General features: G+C 37.6%; 1 protein-coding gene across 1 annotated transcript in view; it reads right to left on the reverse strand.

Annotated features, from left to right (window-relative positions):
* Nucleotides 1–1863: 1863 nt before the first annotated feature.
* LOC122808722 (ephrin type-B receptor 5-like) overlaps nt 1864–20618 on the reverse strand; it is a 1437003-nt gene continuing 1418248 nt past the window's right edge. Inside the window, exons 15-16 of the mRNA XM_044079715.1 lie at nt 18173–18328; nt 1864–3566 (exon numbers count right to left, since the gene is read on the reverse strand). Of these exons, the coding sequence (XP_043935650.1) occupies nt 3458–3566; nt 18173–18328 (265 nt within the window). The 3' untranslated portion in view covers nt 1864–3457. The remainder of the gene's footprint in view (nt 3567–18172; nt 18329–20618) is intronic.

Consider the following 20618-nt stretch of genomic DNA (forward strand, 5'->3'; position numbering starts at 1 on the left):
GCAATGTTCCAGGATGGGTCATGCAATAGGAGATCCATGCTGAACTGTCCCTCAGTTCTGCAATCCACCCCACCCATCTATAGAAGCAGTCTACAGTAGTTTTCACAGTCACTACGAGGGAAAACATACCATTGTATGCTCCTAGACACAAGTCCCCCCCCCCCCGCACCATATGAGAAGACTCAGCCTCCCCTGCCAGATCTTTATATGCCAGACCAGCTAATCCAACCTAGGTCACCTGGGCTGTAGTCAGGGATTTATCCCTCTAGGCCATGGTGCTAACTAATCTTGTTTTCTGTATTGTAATATTAAACAGTAGCACATATTTAAAAGAAACTAAAATCATTGTATGTAAACACATAATGAGGATTTTCAATTTAAAATTGAGATTAAGGTGGTTTACTTAAGAGCGTAACTTAACCATAAGATAAAATGGACGGTATCATGAGTTTGTCAGAATTTCAGTGAGTTTAAAAGTTATTCAAGGTGGCTGGTAGATGTGCCTGTTGAAAATGTAAAATAAGATGTTTTGAGAGAGTATAACTGTACCACATAATAAATAAAACTTCTACTTCAAATAAATCTGCTGTTTGGAAATAAGGATAGCAATGTGAAGCAAGGACCTATGATCTCTGCATTTCATCAAAGCAACGGTTGACTTTAAAGTTGAAATCATAATGCCAGCATGCAACACTGTACTCTTTACAGTACAGCCTGCCACACTGCAGTCACAGGATTATCAGTTCGACCCCAGAATAAGGGTCAGTCATAAAAATGGAAGCATATGTGAGTAGGTATGCATTGCTAGAATTATATGCTCACTTGAGGAATGTAATGCTTCAAAAATTCAGAGTTAATCTTGCCATATGATATGCAGAAGATTATCACTTCGTATCCCAACTATGGTGAAGCTGTAAATGAACAAACAGAATGACCGTCTTCAAGTAATCGCTTCCCTATACATTCAAACACTTGCATACACACATATGACTAATGCATTACATACTTTACAGAGGTCTGTTTCTGATTCTTACAGGGGCACATTCTTCTCCAGTGACATTCAATGTTCAAAGCCTAGAGTAATGCTTTCAAATAATGGAATTCTGTGGCTGAATTCATTCTAAAAGTTTCAGTAAATGAACCTGTTGAACATTTATCATACACCGCAGACATTTTTGGAACAGTGTACCATCATGAAAAGTATAAGTTATCAGCCAGTGAATGTAGTGTCAAGTTACTATGAAACAGACAAGTCTGTAGCATTAAGAGATACAGATGAGCAGAACAGTCAATTGAAAGAGCTTTCCAGGGAGTTCAAACTGTGCTTGAATGTTGCAGTTAGATATTCTACTTAGAACTGTTGGGAACAAATAATATAACAGAAGAATCGAGGATACCTGAGCTTACAAATTGAATTGATTCCGACAAAATAGCCATGGCTGCAGCAGTACTTAAATGTCAGCCAGGTAAAAAGGGGCAAATCAAGGAACACTTACATAACTTAATTCTTTTACAAATATAACTTCGAAATATACATAGAGCTAAATTAATTCGTGCAAAATTATTTTAAGGTACTCCCAATGAAAATACATAGATAATTAAAAAAAAAAAAATCAAATGCTAACATTCATAAGTGTGAGGACACCAACAGCTGTTTTGTCCACGTAAAATGCGCTTATTTATAATGTTTTCTCCAGTTTTGTTCTGCAAGATTCAGTTTGGGCTTTTATACATCAAGCTTTCTGTTCTGCTCATTAATCAAGAGTTTTCGGATTGATTTAAGACATGGAATACCTTGCAAACAGCGGTATGATATGCAGCTTAAGAAATAAGGGGGGGGAGGGAAAAAAAAAAGAAAACAGACACAGAAACAACTGAAACTTTATTGAAGTGATTTCAAATATTGTATCAAAACTTTGTTCCTCAAATGTGATAAAGGTCCCTGCACAGCAGACACACAACTGAATGGGATGCATCAGTATGTAACAATAATGTTGGCACCTTGAGCCATGATATGTCAATGTCATGAAGAACCACAGAAGTGCTAAGTTTCTTTGAATTTCAGTCCAGTTTTGGAAACTTTACATGATGTTTGCGTACCTACTGGGACAGATAATATACCTGGGCCTTATCAAATCACAGATATACTGAAAGTCCCACCAAATTGCTGACAATACATTTGTTCTTCCCACTGTAAGGATTAAATTGAAAGCAGGAAATCTAATCCTATGTTCTAGCTGATAGGGGTGCATAAAAACATATTTCAGCATTTAGTTTATTTCTGCACACAGTGAGTGATTCAGGACACAGGCAGAGCACCTCTCCCCTTTGCCATCCATTGATAGTAAAGCTGATGAAAAGCAACACACTATGCACATTTATTTAGCTGCATACCACTCAGAAAACGCTCTGGTTTCTGTAGCTCGTTTCTTCATGCTTCAGGATGCACCAAGCTGGATAACCTCTTTACCAAAACCAAACATAAACTGTTTCTTTGCTGCATACATTTTCTTCTGAGATGTAAAGGAAACTGAGACAAAACTGTATTTTTGAACAGCTGAATGGCCCATATGTTTGTTGAGCTACGTTTGATCTTAGCAGCTGCAAAGCCTTCACCAGACTCTCAATGGTTAATTTCAGCAATATAAAATGTAGAGAGACCAACATCACAAGAATATCTTGTGTGCCTAATTTAAACAAACATCTGCACTTTGAATTAGAAATGCTAAGTCTAATCCAGTCATAACTGATTTAAGCCTGCTGGCTGTGGCTGTGAAATCCACTATTCTGCTATAAATCAATGCAGTATATTTTTTTTTATTTCAAAAAAATCACGCGGGGTATATGACTGTGCAATTATCCAAAGTGCTTAATGTTGCCCTCTTAGTATTTCTAACTGTATCAACATTCAAATTAAACAGAATCAGTGTACTTTAGTTTACCTCCTTTGGAAGTTCACATGAGATCTACAGTGGTAGAACTTTCACAGTGCACATAGAAACCTCATGTGTTTTGAAATATTTAAAAGAAAACTGCCCCTACCCACTTCTTCTGGTATTGAGTCCATATCTCTTCAAGTGTACTCTGGTGCTTGGCCTGTGAGGCTCTGGAAAAGCCAATATCCTGCTCTGTTCAGTCTTGGTCTCAAAGCTACAATGCAGTCTCATCACCAGACATAATTTTGAAAGCATCATAAAGGATATGCTGGGGTAGAAACTGCACTTGCTTTCAAAGTACATAATGATCTTGAAATCAGTCTCCAGTTCTCGACTTCCACCCCCCACCCACTCAAACAACACACAATTCCACCACATGTCATAAAAAGTTAATGAGTTCTGTCAGGGCTCCAACGCATTTGCAATGCCTCTCTATGTATTCTTGACATGGCAAGGGCACAGGATGAGACCTAGGGGTAGGAGTAGGGGGCAAGATGATCCCAGGCACAGAGCCAAATTCATCAGACTTCTACTGGCTCAAGCTGGTTAAGATGGACCCTCATCAACTGGATACTGTTCAAGATTTTCTTTTGGTGGCCTACCAGCACCACACCAATATGCTGAATATCCCTGTAAAAGGGGAAAGAATAGTTATGGTTACACATGCTGAATATATTTTATGAGAAAATACATGAATTCTTTTAATAATAATACAAAGCAATAACCAGCACCACTGGAAAATAAATGGCTCTGAGCGTTAATAAAACAAATAATATCAAGAAATGAAAATAAAATAAGCTCAGTGACAACCTCTGACAGTTAGCAACATTCACCATACGAAAGTCTATTCAGACCAAACTCAAACTGTCTTTGTAGTCCAAACAAATAAAAAGTTGATGGAAACCTTGAAAGTAATAAAACCTTTTATTCAGTAGCAATAAAACAGGTAAGTGCTTTCACCAAAGTGGCTTCTTCAAACCTCAAAGATACAGACTAAATGAGTAAACACCCTATATATAGGTAAATGGCTCTGCATATTAATGACATCACAATATTTAACAAGCAATTACAATAATTAACTATTAAGTATATTTGTATATTATCATTAATACATTTCAACTAAGAACTGCATTTATAACAAATTACCGTTTAAGAATGCATAGATGAGAATGCACAAATAAAAAACGCATATATATATATATATATATATATATATATATATATATATATATACACATATATAAAGCATATATGAACAAACACAAATAAAACAGAGTGTAAATAAATAAATATTCCTAAATAAACTAATGAATAATGACATTAATGAACCTTACCATTATAAAATAAATATATATATATATATATATATATATATATATATATATATATATATATAGATATATATAAGAAATGTGTATGGAAAGAAAAAAAAAAAAATATATATATATATATATATATATATATATATATATATATATATATATATATATATCTATATAAAACCTAAGAATATATATATTTCACTTAAAAGCGAGCCTCCTATTTTTAAGAGCTGGTTTAATAGGAATCTTCTCATTTAAACCAGGGTGTAGGTGTGCTTGGAGTCTGATAATCCAGTTTGTTTCATTCCTCTCAGTAAAATTCCTAACATATCCACCTCTCAGACTGGGTAAATTAACATATATGACCATAAATTTAAATGAATGTGAATCATCAGTGGCTAAAATGTGTTTGGAGAGAGCATTAATATTAGACAATTCGTATCTGGTACAAATGCTCTCTCACCCTGTCTCTGAGTCTCCTATCGGTTTTACTGACATAAAAGGCAGAGCAGGAAGAACAGAGAGCAAGATAAACAACATGCTCAGTATTACAATCAGCTGAAGTATCAAAACTGTATATTTTGGAAGTAGTAGGGTGTACATATATATATATATATATATATATATATATGCATTTTTTATTTGTGCATTCTCATCTATGCATTCTTAAACAGTAATTTGTTATAAATGCAGTTCTTATTTGAAATGTATTAATGATAATATACAAATATACTTAATAGTTAATTATTGTAATTGCTTGTTAAATATTGTGATGTCATTAATATGCAGAGCCATTTACCTATATATAGGGTGTTTACTCATTTAGTCTGTATCTTTGAGGTTTGAAGAAGCCACTTTGGTGAAAGCGCTTACCTGTTTTATTGCTGCCGAATAAAAGGTTTTATTACGTCCAAGGTTTCCATCAACTGTTTATTTGTTTGGACTGCAAAGACAGCTTGAGTTTGGTCTGAATAGACTTTCGTATGATGAATGTTGCTAACTGCCAGAGGTTGTCACTGAGCTTATTTTATTTTCATTTCTTTTAATAATAACCTAATGGTTGAAGTTTAAATATCCTCATTCCATCACATATTCTTATCAGTTGGCATTACTGTTAGCTGATAACATCTCTCATGTACTTATTATTTACTACAAGTCTTTGACAGTTTTGATCTGATTTATTTATTTAGTTAGTTTATTGCACATGTTGGATACTTAGACACTGCAAGTACTACATCCATTTATTTTATATTAACTAAAAATATTAAACTATGCAAGCAGACCACGTTGTGATGATGTTATCCTGAGCTGCACAGGTTAGTGATGTACTTGTATAGCAACCAATTTCCAGACTACAAACATATGTAAGTTACCACAAATGATCTAAAACTACATCTGTGTCTGAGGTCTGAACTTGTATAACTTCTATTTAGCTGACGGCTCCCTAACAGTACACTTAGTGAAGGACGTACTGACAGACAACCACCTTCATTAATAGACCTTGACAATCAATGTCTTAAACTGTCATCATGAAAAGGAAAACAACGGACCATCCCCAATACTTCACTAGTTCAGAAAGTGTTACCATCTGCCCTTCTTTTCACGGACAGTCCTTTTTATAGTTGTGTCTTGTGAAATGATATCTTGGTATTAAATAGAAACACATTTCTAACTTTCTTCTAAATGTTGTAGAAAACTGTGATACTATATTTGAAATACCTTAATATGACATATTACAAAATAAGTTACTAAAACTCTTGCAGTGAATCTTTTGTCTTTTGTTTTGGTTTATACCACTTTGTCCTGCAAAGAATGGAATTTATATACTTACCATTACAGTAGGTCTGCTTGGAGAATTCAAGCTTTCTTAACACTTAGGATTCAGGTGCTCTGTACACGTTCGGCAGGGCAGATAAAGCTTGCTCACGCTACTCTTGCACCTCTTCCTACCCATGATAACTGCCCTTCTCTTCTTCATTTCCATTTTCTGGCTCTGACTGAGCTAGAGACATCAAATGCAAAGAACCAGTAAACCTTCTCCAATAGTGGCATCAAGATGGATGGGGAGAGGGCCAACAAAGGCTGAATCTTCCAAGCAGATCAAATGCAATAGTAGGTGCATAACTTCTGTATATTCCAAGGAGATATCAGTGTCTGTTAAACTTTAGGACAGTGATCCAAGATATTCCTCCTGAGTTGCTAAACATAGTAGAAACTGTCAAAAATGTTTTAAAGTACTGAATGTCAATGAGCCCCCCCCCCCAGTTTAAATGAAACACTATAAGAATGCTACAAGGAAAAATTAAATGAATGCAATAATACAGTGATAGAGTGTTTATGTGTGATGCAATTATGATGTAATTTCCTTTGACTTGTGTATTTAAATGAATGTTGGGGCTGCTTTTACTTTTTCATTTATGTAGAGTCCCTACAGTACAAGGATGAAAGCGCTTGATAAATGTGTGTTTTTTTAGCAGAGCTGTAACTTTCGCATATGGATGACAACTTCCAGACAGGTAGACAAAAGGAGGAGATGACACTTGTGCTGAGATTGTTCCTCAAAGATGCCATTAAAAGTCAGTTACCCAGGTAATGAACAGCTCTGATGAAGTGAAAGCAGAGGTAAGCCATCAATGTTGCCATGGATTTGGTGAACACCCATGAGTGGACATCAGAACAAATGGTGGAGACTGAAACAGGTAGTGACTGGCCTTGTTCTGAAATGAAGGAACCTTCTGGATGCTTTTTGAATTTCTCTGTGCAGATAAGTATTTTGGAGTTGGAAAGAGTACAACCAGTCTTTTTGAAACCCTGATGTACTCTTTTGGGAAAATGGTGGTACAACCACTATGATTTTGCATGGGACTGAGGTCCTGCATCTTTTGTGGGCACCAAAATGAATCTGGAATATTATCTTTGTCCTTACTAGCTTGCTTGGGATCTCCTGAATGGTTCTTTTGGAGGAGCTTTCCCCACTTGCACTTTCAGATAGGGTGGCATGCATGATTTATGGCACGGGTCCAGATGAGCATTTTGTTCTGAACTTGAATGAGATGAAGTACACATTTTTGATGATATCCCTTATCCTCTCGTCTCTTTAGATAGCTTGTACCACAGAGAGAGGCAGAAGAGGACCAGTTGTTTACTGCCTTCATGGGAAGTTGATTAGCGTGAGAGTCGAAACAATGGAAAGCACACTTACAGCGACCTTTGGCTTCCCCTGGGAATGCTGATACCCACAGTCCTCAGACCAGTAATGTTGCTGGCATCTGGATGAGAAAGACTGAGCAGATTGTGCTTCCTCTTTCTATAGGGTCTGCAGAAGGCACACAAAAACAACTTTCTCTGGCTCTTTGAGCTATAGAAATGGAATGCAGGGAAGGATGAAACATAACCCTAGTGGTTGTAAGGGACTATCCTTTCTTCTTCATGCACAGAAGATGTTCAGGCCCAAACAGCAAGGAACCCTTAAACAATACATCCATAAATGTCACTTTAGTGTCTTCAGTGAAGGTAGTATGGCATGCATACATACATATACATACATACATTCACATACATACAGATATACACACACACACACACACACACACACACACACACACACACACACACACACACACACACACACACACACACACACACACACACACACACACACACACACACATACACACATATATATATATATATATATATATATATATATATATATATATATATATACACATACATACCACATACAAATATATACATATAGACCTACATGCATACATATACATACATACCGACATACATATACATACCAACATGCATACATATACATACAATACATACATACATATATACATACATACATACATACATACAAATATTTCAAGCATGGGCATTAATGCCATTCTAGCCTGCTGATATACCAAAACAGTTGTTCCCATAATAGCTTTAAGGCTTTTCTTAAAAATATCTAAAGTAATACTTGCTTTAATGTAATATTCCATGCATCAGCTGCTCTCTCAGAGAACCAATTAGTACACTTCTCATTCCTATAGAATCTTTTACATAGGCTGTCTGATGATTCTTTACCACTTTTTGATAACTCCAAAGATTTTCAGTAGCAGTTGTCTCTAAGTGCCCTATATACCAGAATAAAGTCTCCTCTTAAATATCTGTAAGAGACACTGTACAAGTTCAGATATTTTAGTATTTCATAATAACTGAAATTTTCACATCCATGGATGCCTTTGGTATATTTCTGTAGTGCTAGGAGTGCAGGAACATAGCTGTGCTTGACCACGTAGCTCTCTCTGCAGTGTTAAATGCTGCTTGAAACACAACGTTGGTGACCATGAAGATGTGGAAGCCTGACTGAAGAGCTTCTGTTTAACAGATCCATCAGATGGGCCCTCAAATTTTGCAATATCTCACTGAAAAACTTCCACTGAAAATAAAGCACCCATGTGAGATACACCAATGTTCTAAGGCACAATATGGAAGACACAAAGGTCTGCATCTCCAGCCAGTCCAGGGTCCTGGATTATTTATTAGTGGATGGAGAGACAGAGAATGAGATTGTGAAATGGGTTTCCTCCTCACGATGGCTGTAGAAAGAGCCACATCTAGCTTGGGGTCTCTGCCCAGACAACACAGTTGGGAGGGGTCTAACAATTTTGCTTGATCAGCTAGGATATGGACACACTATGTCCAGATGATCATAAAGTGTATTAACTGCATCACTAATAATATCAAAGTAAGTATTAGCCAGGATAACACTTGGTGAGGCCACCAGGTCGCCTGATGTCGCTTCTATAGAGACTAAAATTTCTGGTAGACCAATTACCTCTCTCCTTTATCATCTTTAAATCTTCACTACAATTAGGGTCCTCTGGAGAAGAAAATACAGAGATTGAGTGTTATCAACTTTCATTGGGGTAGAAATGTAGTGAGTCTTTCTGGTCTTCTTCCTTAGAATGTCTACAGAATTTTCTATACCAAAAGATGAAAGTAGCCTTTTAGAAGCCAGCTGACCTGAATGCAGAGGTCCATTGGTCATCTGCAAAGAAGGTCAGGCACAGCATCTTAAGAAGCCTACACTGAAGCAGGACAGAATTCCCATTGTCCGCCAAATGCTGAGGTATTCAACATTGGTACTGCAGATGCTAGCCGTTCTAAATTCTACTGAATCTATGTAGCCAGTTACTGTCCTGACAGTGCTGGTCTATCCAGCACTAGGTGGAAAGCTGCTGATGATATGCCAGAGGAGCTGGCATAGGAACTGAAACAGTCAGTGCTGGAACCCATGATGGCCACAATGTAGCTGCAAGGAAGCAGGTCTGCACTCGAGGGGTCAACACCAGATATCTTAAAGGTAGCATGGAACCAACATAAGAGGAATAGAACCCAACAGTGGGATGCCACTGCTGGCCCATCCAGTGTCAGATCAGCTGACATTAGGAAATGTGAGCTGACATAGTGGTATTCTGGAACCTGAAGTGGAAAAGCCATCAAAGCACAAGGAGCAGGAGAGAAGCGAGTGCTAACATCCAGGCAACCATTATGCCTTCCAAAGTGCCAAAGGAGGGAGAGAGAGAAAATATCTGCCAGTGTTAAAGCTCCATAATGGCCTTGACAAGCTTTGCATCATTATTTACAGGAAAAGCAGGAGGCCACTGGACTAGAAGGCCTCTCATCCTGGGGCATGCACTTATAACAGAGGACAAGTAGGGACTGACAAAAAAAATCACTACTATTTCTGGAAGATGAGAAATAGCAGGATGCAATCTTCCATCTCCATGACTTGAACTCCTATAACTGTGGACAAAATCATGGATTCAGATCTAACCATTTCAGCATGTTTAGCTTTAATGGCCAACTTTTTCATAGGGAGTGGTCTTACATTTTGCGGGCAAACTAGTCAAATATACCATTTCATTAGGTCTACTTCTAAAAGCATACATTCCTGGAGCTAGTTTAATAAAGTAAGGAAGATGTTGGGGGGGGGGTAGATTCCCCAAAACATTCTGAGAAATGTCACTAATGCAGGTTGTAAATTCAGTGAAATGGCATTTTGATGAGTTTGCCGTCAACATTTAAGATCTTAGCCATTCAACAGATTTAGTCATTTTGACAAAGAAAAATTTCTTAGAAGACCTAACAGTTCTAGATGAGCAAGGCTTCACTGGAGAAACAGGACATCAAACAGGCTGAGAAGAGAATGGAGAGCCCCTCTGCCAAAGACATGATGGAAACAACATGGAGTTGCTGAAACCTTTCCCTACACTGACATTCTAACGAAAAGCTAAGAAGCTGTTATCTTATTGCCTTAAAGTCAGCATGTTAAATTTAGCACAAATTGTCACAGGACTTGGACAACTGATGTGGACCAAAGCAACATACACATTTATTGTGAGTGTTAGCACTGGCATGTGTGTGCTCCCTGTTAGAGGAATAACATATGACAGCGAAAAAGGGTCAAAGTTCTAAGATCTAAAGAGTAAAATAATTTCTGCATAATGGTAAGATGTTAATTCTTTAATGTCAGGTGAAAGTGCACAGCTAATGAAAAAAAGAAATAAAAAACTTCTGAAACACTGGAAAAAAAATATAGCAAATAGAATGGTGAAGGCCACCGATCTATACTCACAAAACTAGAGAGAGAAACAAAAAAAATCTCAAAGGTGTTTCCAAAATGTAGCCTGGGGCCATTTGGAATCCAAGTGAATGCACAATAAATTTTTATCTATAGGGCTGAGCATGTATGGAGAACCTAAATGTTAATGCAGACTGAATCTCCTTAGTAAATATCATGTTTTCAGTAAGAAATATTACACTTTGGGCATGTGTAAAGGAGTGCCAATCCCAATCAAAGACCTAAGAAGAAGTCGACGGAAGATGTTGAAAATGAAAATAAACAGTAATCTAACTTTAAGCATGATATCCAGATATCCTCAGGAGATGCAGAGATAGTTAAAATACTTGCATGCTATTTTTGCAACATTGCAGCAACAACAACCTTTATTGATCAGAACCAAATAAATTGCACACTGCAAATAAGAAACATACTTACAAAGCAATATGGTTAGTATATAGATAGATTGCAGTACTTCCTAACATAATCATCATCAACCCCTTTTTTCCAGTTTTTTTCTAGATGGGGTCGGGGTGTCATGTCAACTGTTGCCATCTCTCTCATTCAATGTCACACGTCTACCTTCTTTGACAGTCATACCTGACTGTTGCAGGTCTTTTCTCACACACTCCTTCCATTCTTTGCCTTGTTTCCTTTTGCCTTCTTTCTGTCTGTCCCAAATCTTCCTCACTAGATTGTCTTCTGCTTTCTTGCTCATTTTCCTGAACCACTGCAATCTGTTAATCTGCTCTCTGTGACCCTCCCTGCAAATGGAGTTACTTAGGCCTCTGTTCTTATGTCCTCATTTCTTCGCCTGTCCCACAGTGTGCATCCTACCACTCCTCTCAGGCACTTAATCTCCATCACCTCTAGCTTCCTCAGCTGTTCCACCTTTACTGCTCAGGTTTCTGTACCATACTGTAGTACTGGTCACACCACTGTTTTGTACACCTTGCTTTTTGGCTTCTTGGGCATTCTTCTGTCACATACTTTCCCTGACACTCTGTGCCAGTTGGCTGCAGCCCCTCTGATTCCAGCTTTCACCTCTTCATTCAGACTTCCCCACCCTTCAGTCACCCCTCCTGATACTTGACACTATTAACCTGTTCCACTGTTTTACCTTCTATCTCAATTTTCATCTTCTGATTTCCCTCATCTGTTGCTATTATAACTGTCTTATCTATACTCAGTTTCATCCCATGTACCTTCAGTTTTGCATTCAATTGCCTATCATCTGTTCTTGTTCAGAGCCTGCAAGTAATGTCAATTTGTCTGCATGCAGCAGCTTTGTTAATCTGTCCCCACCAACCTTTTTGTTAATGTAGTCCAGCACTAGTATGAACAGCGGTGGGTTTGGAGCTGAACCCTGATGCACACCCATGCCCACTGGGAACCTCTCTGTGAGTCTGAACACTGTCATACTTGTGCTGAGTCCTTTTACATAGACTGGGCTAATTCTACTAATATCTCTGGGACTTTGTACTATTGTAGGACTGCTCAAATCAGCTTTCTTGGGACCTTGTCCTATGCTTTCTCCAAGTCTTAGAATGCCCAGTTGAACTATATTCTCATCTCTAGCTTTTTTACAAGTATCTGTTTCACTGCAAAAATTAGACCAGTTGTGCTGCATCCTGATTTGAATCCAAACTGCTTTTCTCCCATCTTAATTTCTACTGCTCTGTGCATTCATGTATCAATCACCCTCTGTAGAATGTTCATGCAGTGTGACAGGAGTTTGATACCACTGTACTGCCAAAAGTTGTAAATGTCGACTTTGTTCTTGTACACTGGCACTAATATGCATGTTCTCCTGTCATCTGGGATATATCTGTTTCTCCATAATATTCTGAATGCCCTCTGAAGCCATTTCTCCCCTAACTGACCCAAAATCTTGATCATATATGTCATGACCTCATCTGAGCCTGCGGCTTTCCCTGACTTTATTTTCCTTTGCACTGTTCTTACTTCTCCTAGGGTGGACTCTTCTTCTTTCATTCTAGGCTGTGTCTGGGGCAGTGCAATTTCTGTGGGGGTTTCCTCATTCAGAAACTGCTGGAAGTATCTTCTACCAGCCTTTGATGTCCCGTAGACTGGAAAGCAGCTTGCTGCTGGCATCCCTTATGAAGGATGTCTGATGGCTATTTTTATCTTTCTGTCTTTGCCTTGCAACGTGATGGAGTTTTTTCTACCATCTTCCATGACTATTTCCCATGAATCAGGGAGCAGAAACTCTTTAACTGTCCTTTTTGAAAACTGGACTAATTCCTGGAAGATCCCTAGGTATAATTTACATTCCTGAGGGTCTGTCCTGGTCCTGCTTAACTTGTCTGTTATATTGTTTTCTCTGATGGAATATATGAGGCCTGAAGAATCAAACTAAGGTGAGTTGCTAAACCCAGGCCATCACAGCAAGTCTGCAAAGGGGATAAGATCTGGCAACCCCCTCCCTTTTCTTTATACACCATATCACAGTGGTGTTGTTTTTAATAACTTGTAGAAGTCTTGGAGACGAGATGATTTAAGGCTTTCAGAACATTGATTACTGCCAGCATTTCTGACGTCAATGTGCTTTTGTATTTCCTGCTTGTTCCACGGCCTTGAACTTTCACCACTTTTGAAAACAGACCCAAAGCAAAGCCTAAAGCATCTATTATAGCATTCTGAAGAAGGCATGGAAGGGAAGAGAGGAGACCTAGGTTGAGAGAGAATTCCACCCACCAGACTACTTCTGTTCTCACAACCCCCAGCAGAAGAATCTGAAAAGATAAAGGGGGCTGATGCTGAGACTAGATTGACCTGAGGTACCAGTGAATTTTTCTCATGTATTGCTTACTGCAGACATGAAGATATTCACATCTTTCCAAATGTGGACAATTGTCTTATATTTTCAGACTCTTTTTCAGCTGTCAGGATTCTTTGACAAGTGACAAAAACTCCTGTTCATTCTAGGGGTTCAAGTGAACTTACAAAAATCAACTCTCACTCCTTCCCACATAATAGCTTTTCCAGGATGTCTTCTGGATACTTCTCTAGGAATAACTTTTCTTCCAATAGGCAAAGTAGAACTATATGAGGAAATATTGAGATTTTTCAAACAATCTCTGGCATCAGCCAATAAATTTCACATGAATCTGGATTTTATGGCTTCTCTGGTTGCTTGATTCCCATGGCCAGACTTCAGATAGATCAAAGGGTAAGACAGCGTATTGATAATGTAAACTAGATACATAAATTCTTAAGAAACATCTGAAATACTTGTTGATAAGAATTTGACTTATCTTTTACATCTAACTTTTTACCATGAAACTGAGAAAAGGAGCAAGAGGTAACCTGGCTTGGAGGGATACCATTTTTAACTTCGAGACCTTGATAAAAAGATTGAGACAGGAGAGGTCTAGGAATGGCCTGCAAGTTCCTTCTTTCTTTGGCACCACTGGGGAAGAGACAGATCAAGACTGAGGGATAGATTGCCAAGATGGATGTGGGGGGAACCTGGAGAGGCAAGTGGTCATTCAGATTTTTTGGACTCGCCTTTATTCTGGGATGCTTTCCATTTCTTTTAGGAGCCACCTTGCCAGTTGCTTTTTAAAATCCTATTTGGTAGCACCTTGTTGCTTAAATTTCTTTTTGAAAAAGGATGCTGAGTGAGACAGAAAGTTTCTATTAATCTTAGAAAAGGAGGGTTGGAAAATTTGGGTCACTCCTAGAACCAATTTCCCCTTTAATCAAATATTTTATGTATCTCAGCAGCAGAAGGGCCAAACAGAACATCTCTGTTAAGGGGGAATTTAAAATCTCAATTTTAGCATATTTGGTTAAGTTTTGAGAATGTAACCAAGCAAATCTTCTCATATATGACGCTGTAGCATCAGTTCAGTAGACAGTAACAGCAGAATCATAACAACACTTTGGAGAGTGGTTACATGAGAAGTAGATGCACTTAAGGCAGTCGATTAACTATTCACCTTCGAAGAGGAGAGGTTAAAAGTGGCCTTTATCATTTTTTTCAAATGAAGCCAATAACATTTTTAACACATCAGTCTGGAAGTTCAACATTCATTCTGGAACTTCAACATTCATAAAGTAGCTAAAGAATAAACTTTCTTTTCAAACCTATCAAAATGTTTCCCATCCTTATTAGAAAAATTGGGGTTAGCATCAACAATCTATTTAGCAGCAGACGTTTTAGATAAGGTAATAATTGCAAGATCTGCTTTAGGATTAGAAAACAGATATTTATGGGTCTAAAGAATTTTATATATTTTATCAGACTTTTTAGGGGCAGAAGGTTTATTGTCAGGCATCTGCAAGCTGTTAAGAAAGCATCCTTTACAGCTGATACAACAGAAAATATACTGCAGGGTGTGGAATATCCGGTTACAAGAATTCATAATACTTTTGCTCGGAAAGTGGGATTTCATTCTTTTCACATCAAAATTTATCTTTCATTTTAGCTATGGTCTCATAAAGATAGATTTTTCTGAAAGGAAATCTGAAGTAACACTTTCCTCAGAATCAGAATGTTCAGCTTATGGAGATATCACTGAGGAAAAACACTAACTCCATTCCTAGATCTTCTGACTGAGAGTGAGTGTCAGAATAAGAGAGAACTCTTTTTCTCTTTTTCTATTCGAAGTAAGTGAAGAACAGAATTGGAAATATAAAAAGCAGAAATTAATTCTTTAGCAAATCCCTGCAAGTCTTCCTTGTCCATAGTAATAAAAAGAGGGGAAGTAACATTCTTAATTTTTTTTGCTTTCTTCTCCTCAGAGTCTCTAGAAAAGAACACTGACTTATGGCAGGGGTGCTATCCTGCGGATCAGAAATCATCACCCATCTATATGTTAAACCTTCACCTGCTCCTTCCCACATTTCCAACCAGAAGATGTTCAGCAAACCAAAAAAAAATATTAAAAAAATATTAACACAAAGAAAAAAAGTCTGCTGAAACAGGGTGTCGCTGATAAAAATGATATTTAATGTCACAGTAAAAACGCAAGTCAAAAACTTTTGCAAACGCTTCATCTGGAGTGTTGCTTACAAAATTAAAATTACTTATATAACAATTAAAGAAATCACCACATGACCAAGAGCTTCCAACAGTTTGATCTTAAAAAGACATACACATCAAATCTGACCGTGCAATTCTTTTAAAAGAGGTTTTATGACATTAAATACAATTTTTATCAGCGACACTTGTGGTTTCAGCAGACTTTTTTCTCTACGATTCCAAAAAGAGTGGTTCTTCTTTGCCTGATGAGAACAACCCTATAACTGCAGAGTACATGTCTAACTCCTGGGCTTTAGTGGCTTCCTGAGGAGCTACATCAGCAGGACCAAGAGACATCAATGAGCAGTCTGAGGAAACAAACCTGGTCAGAGTAGAGTCACCCATTTGACAGTGGAAGGAAGAACTGAGAAAGCCAGTAACTGCTCCTTAGTCCTACTGAAAGAGAAGCCTGAAAGAAAGGCAGCAGAGCCAGTGAGAGTCGGTAAACCTCCTGAGTAAAAAATTAAGTGACAGTCCCCCAATTTCTACATGAAAATCTAAAACATAAATAGAACAACAGATTTTTTTACACAGTTTTGTCACACAAGCAATTCATGACAGTCAATAAAACACTTTTCCTAGCATAAAATATATTTTTCCACAGAAATAACAACATATTTTCCTCAACAATGAAGTAGTGGAAGGTTTACCCAAAAGGGAATTTATTTGCCCATCCTTGAAGGGTTGGTAGATGATCATTAGATCCATGAAACCCACAGAGGGAGTGCGCTTAGACAACGAGAAGGCTCTGAAGCTTTTGGTGGCAACATTGCACTCTTTAATATGTCCCTCCTCAAGCCGCTTGCAGTTAGGGCACTTGGAGGGAGAAGTAAAGCATTGAAAGCTGTCTGGTAAGCAGGATATAACCTAAATAGCTTAGGCTACTGCAGCAGTGATCTAATGATGAGCATCACTCTGTGTCTCTTTTGTATGCTTTATTCCAGTGGTTTAATGAACCCTAATGCATATTAATCCCTGTGCAAGTTAACTCTTTTCCTGATGCACTCAACAGTTATCCATCTCTTGTATATGCATCAACAGGAAATCATACCCATCTGTATTATGCCATCAACAAAATTAGAGATCCAAGGAAAAGAAAAAAAAAACAAAGACTGATCCACTGCCAATCACTCACTGTTTCTCAGTGATATCCCATCTTAATTGTATTCCCTCCACTCATTACCACAGTGCTTTGTTAACATATTTATTTACCACCCTCCCTAACTTTTACAACAAGATGACTTTTTTATCATCATTTGCTTCATCTACCCTTGTAACCAAATTATTTTTTCATAATTTCCTGAATTTCACCTTTACTATCATGATATTGTGACTTAAAAATCCAGCCATTTATATATATCAAAAAGAAATACCAATAAATATAGGATCATGTGTCTCACTTGATGTAAATTTATGACCCACTATATCATTCCTGGTGAACAACAACAACAACAACAAGAAACTAGTACTTACACTGAACTTGAACACTGAATTATGGCCTTAACACAACAGCTTTGCCAACGGTGCTTCACCACACCCTCCTTCCAAAATATCAATAAATAGATTTTACATTATATCCTTACCAGGTACTCTTACAAAATAACTTTCACATCACACACAGACTGTACCCAGTTAATGTTTCCAATGCATAAGTTTAGCTACATGTCAAAGAGCATCTAGTACATAATCTTTATAATGATATTTCATTATAACAATCCTGATACATCAGTGGATTATTACTGTCAACGAATATACCTGCTTATGAAGAAAGAAATATCAGGGAGAACTTAGGAGTGGTCAGATTACTTTATGGCCTGCCTGCAAACTTGCCCCATTTGCTTTCTTTCAAGATTGCACACCTCCAATCAGTAGCAAGATACAGTAGGTGAACAAGGAATAGGAAAGACCTACAATTTCTCTCAGCAGGTGAAAGGCGAATCACGATTAATTTGCGTGTTGCAATGACGCAGCAGTGTGTGGAAGAACCAACAACAATTCTACTTTACTTCGAAGGATAAGCAGTCATTTAGATGTTTCCTTCCATCGAATGTAGAAAGGAGAACACTAAGCAATGTGTGACTGGTAATTAATTCTGTGGCTGGATAAGATATGCTATTACTGAAAACATATTTCCTGTAATTTTCATGTGTTCTTAGGACATGAAGAAAAGAAAATACTAAAATAAATAAAAAACAAGCAAACCAACAAATAAACAAAATTAATATGGGTCTGAACTTACTCCAGAGTCATCCGTGATACCAGCTCAAATGTGTTCATACCCGCCTGACTAAAATTTTCTTTGTATCGGCCCATCTTGATGGCATCAAGCCAGTCACTCACATTGGTGAGGGTGGAGAAGTCTGGTGGGGAGTTGCTGAGGAGCTGTAGAGTTGGCCTGTGAGGAAGAAGGCATGGAATCAGAAGATGTAAACAGCTAATGATGCCCTTTTTTACTTGGGCATATAAATTATAAATTCTATCTCTCTTTGAGTCTAAGCCCTGGTGATCAACAGCTTTAGCATTTGATAATATAAAGAGAGATTGATTGTGTTGAGAGAAACAGACTGTTTTACATTACAGTTACAGTACATACCACCAGTAATCCCACTGATGTCACATTCTTCCAGTGAGAGCTACACACACACACACACACACACACACACACACACACACACACACACACACACACACACACACACACACATAAATGTATTTCAAAGACATGTGTCTGGAGCATTTTTTCCCGGTCTTCCTCTGAAAATGGGCTCTGCCTCAGTCGGACTTTCCCGATAAACAAGTATTAAATAAAAAATATATGTGTGTGTGTGTGTGTATATATATATATATATATATATATATATATATATATATATATATATATATATTTATATACACACACACACAGACACACAGACACACACACACACACACACACACACACACACACACACACAGCAGCAAACTAAAACCTAACCGTACAATCATACATGCAATACATTAATACCAATAGTGGTACTGTTAGGAAAATAGTTTTTCGCAAGGTAATGTATAGGGTTAGGGTTAGAGGCAATGGGAGGGTTAAGGTTTGGTTTAGCAGAGAGTAAGAATGGATGAGGGGCTTTGCCTCCTGTACTACTTTACTCGTGTGTGCTAACTCTAACATTAATGCTGGCCCTAACCTCAGTACCTGCACATCACTTTATGAAAAATCTAACAGAACCACTACACAAAACTCCCTCTCACACTCAGACACACACAGAGACACACAGTGATACACAAAGACACACTTACTTCCCATAACCACACACGCACATCATTACATCTACTCCATTACCTAGCCCTTATTGTAACTCTACGACACCAACACACACACACGCACACGAACGCACGCACACACACACACACACACACACACACACACACACACACACACACACACACACACACATAAACACACACCCTAATGCTGAATGCTTTGGTAAATTAGAAAGTTTCAATATTAGCAAACAACTACATTACCTACAAGTAAGCAAATCTCATACATCCTACAACATGTCAATGTTCCCAGCATCAAAATTTCTGGCATCTAAAATTAAAGACTTTTGATAAAAAATGCACATCAGTTTCTTTCACTGATGAAAGTGAATTCAACTAAGTGAACTGTAGGCCTATGTGTGTGTGTGTGTGTGTGTGTGTGTGTGTGTGTGTGTGTGTGTGTATAGATATATATATATACATATATATATATATATATATATATATATATCTAGTGCATGTTGCTTTAATGAAAATGTTCTTATCAAATCACCGCTATTTTCTGGTGTCTCCTTACTGCTACACTGTAGCACTACACAATCGCAGTGAGAAGTGCTTAACAAAAGTTTATTAAGCATCTTTCTGATGTCAGAAAGATGTTTAACAAGCCTGTCTTTTCCCCAGTATTGTAGCACAATGCACGCACTACACCACATTTTTCAATTTTTAGCAAGCACACATAACCTTAGGAAAGAACAAGACAATTGGATAATTCTGACACAAAAATCTGTTGCAGATTAAAACAACTACAAAATAATTAGTGTCCTGTTAAATATATATCTTTTTCATTTCTGCAAATTTGAAAAATGGCAGGAAAAAACACCTTTCAGTTTTTTGAGAAATACATATGATTAGCTTTAAAAAAAAGAGAATAGCAGTTTACCTTAAGCATCAAAGTTGTTATTTCAACTGATTTACCATCTGTGAAATGGTTAAGTGTACTGGTCCATGGCACCTTTTCGGCCACAGCCCGTATAGCACACAGACAGCAGAAATCTTACCAATGGACCACTGGAGTTCCTCCGGTTCTGTATCATTATTGCAGATATTAACATTATGACAATAAAAACCCATAATTGACATTGATAAATTATTATAGGGTCCCTATTATATCATCAGAAGAACAGTTCATCGAACGGCATTTTTGTTAAACATGCCGTTCGTTGAACTGTTCTTACTGAAATCACATTACAGTAGGGATCAGAACATTTGCCCTTTTCCCACTGTAGTGCAGTCTCGGAGTTGATATATAATTAGCAGGGGGTGTGGGGGGGGGGATTCAATGAATGGCATTTCCAATGAAATGATATTCGTTGAAGGGATGGTTCGATGATATAAGATAGGCCCTCTATTATAACTATAAGTCATGT

The sequence above is a fragment of the Protopterus annectens genome, chromosome 8.part0 (assembly GCF_019279795.1).
Source record: "Protopterus annectens isolate FY-2018-M chromosome 8.part0, PAN1.0, whole genome shotgun sequence".
Lineage (NCBI taxonomy): Eukaryota > Metazoa > Chordata > Ceratodontiformes > Protopteridae > Protopterus > Protopterus annectens.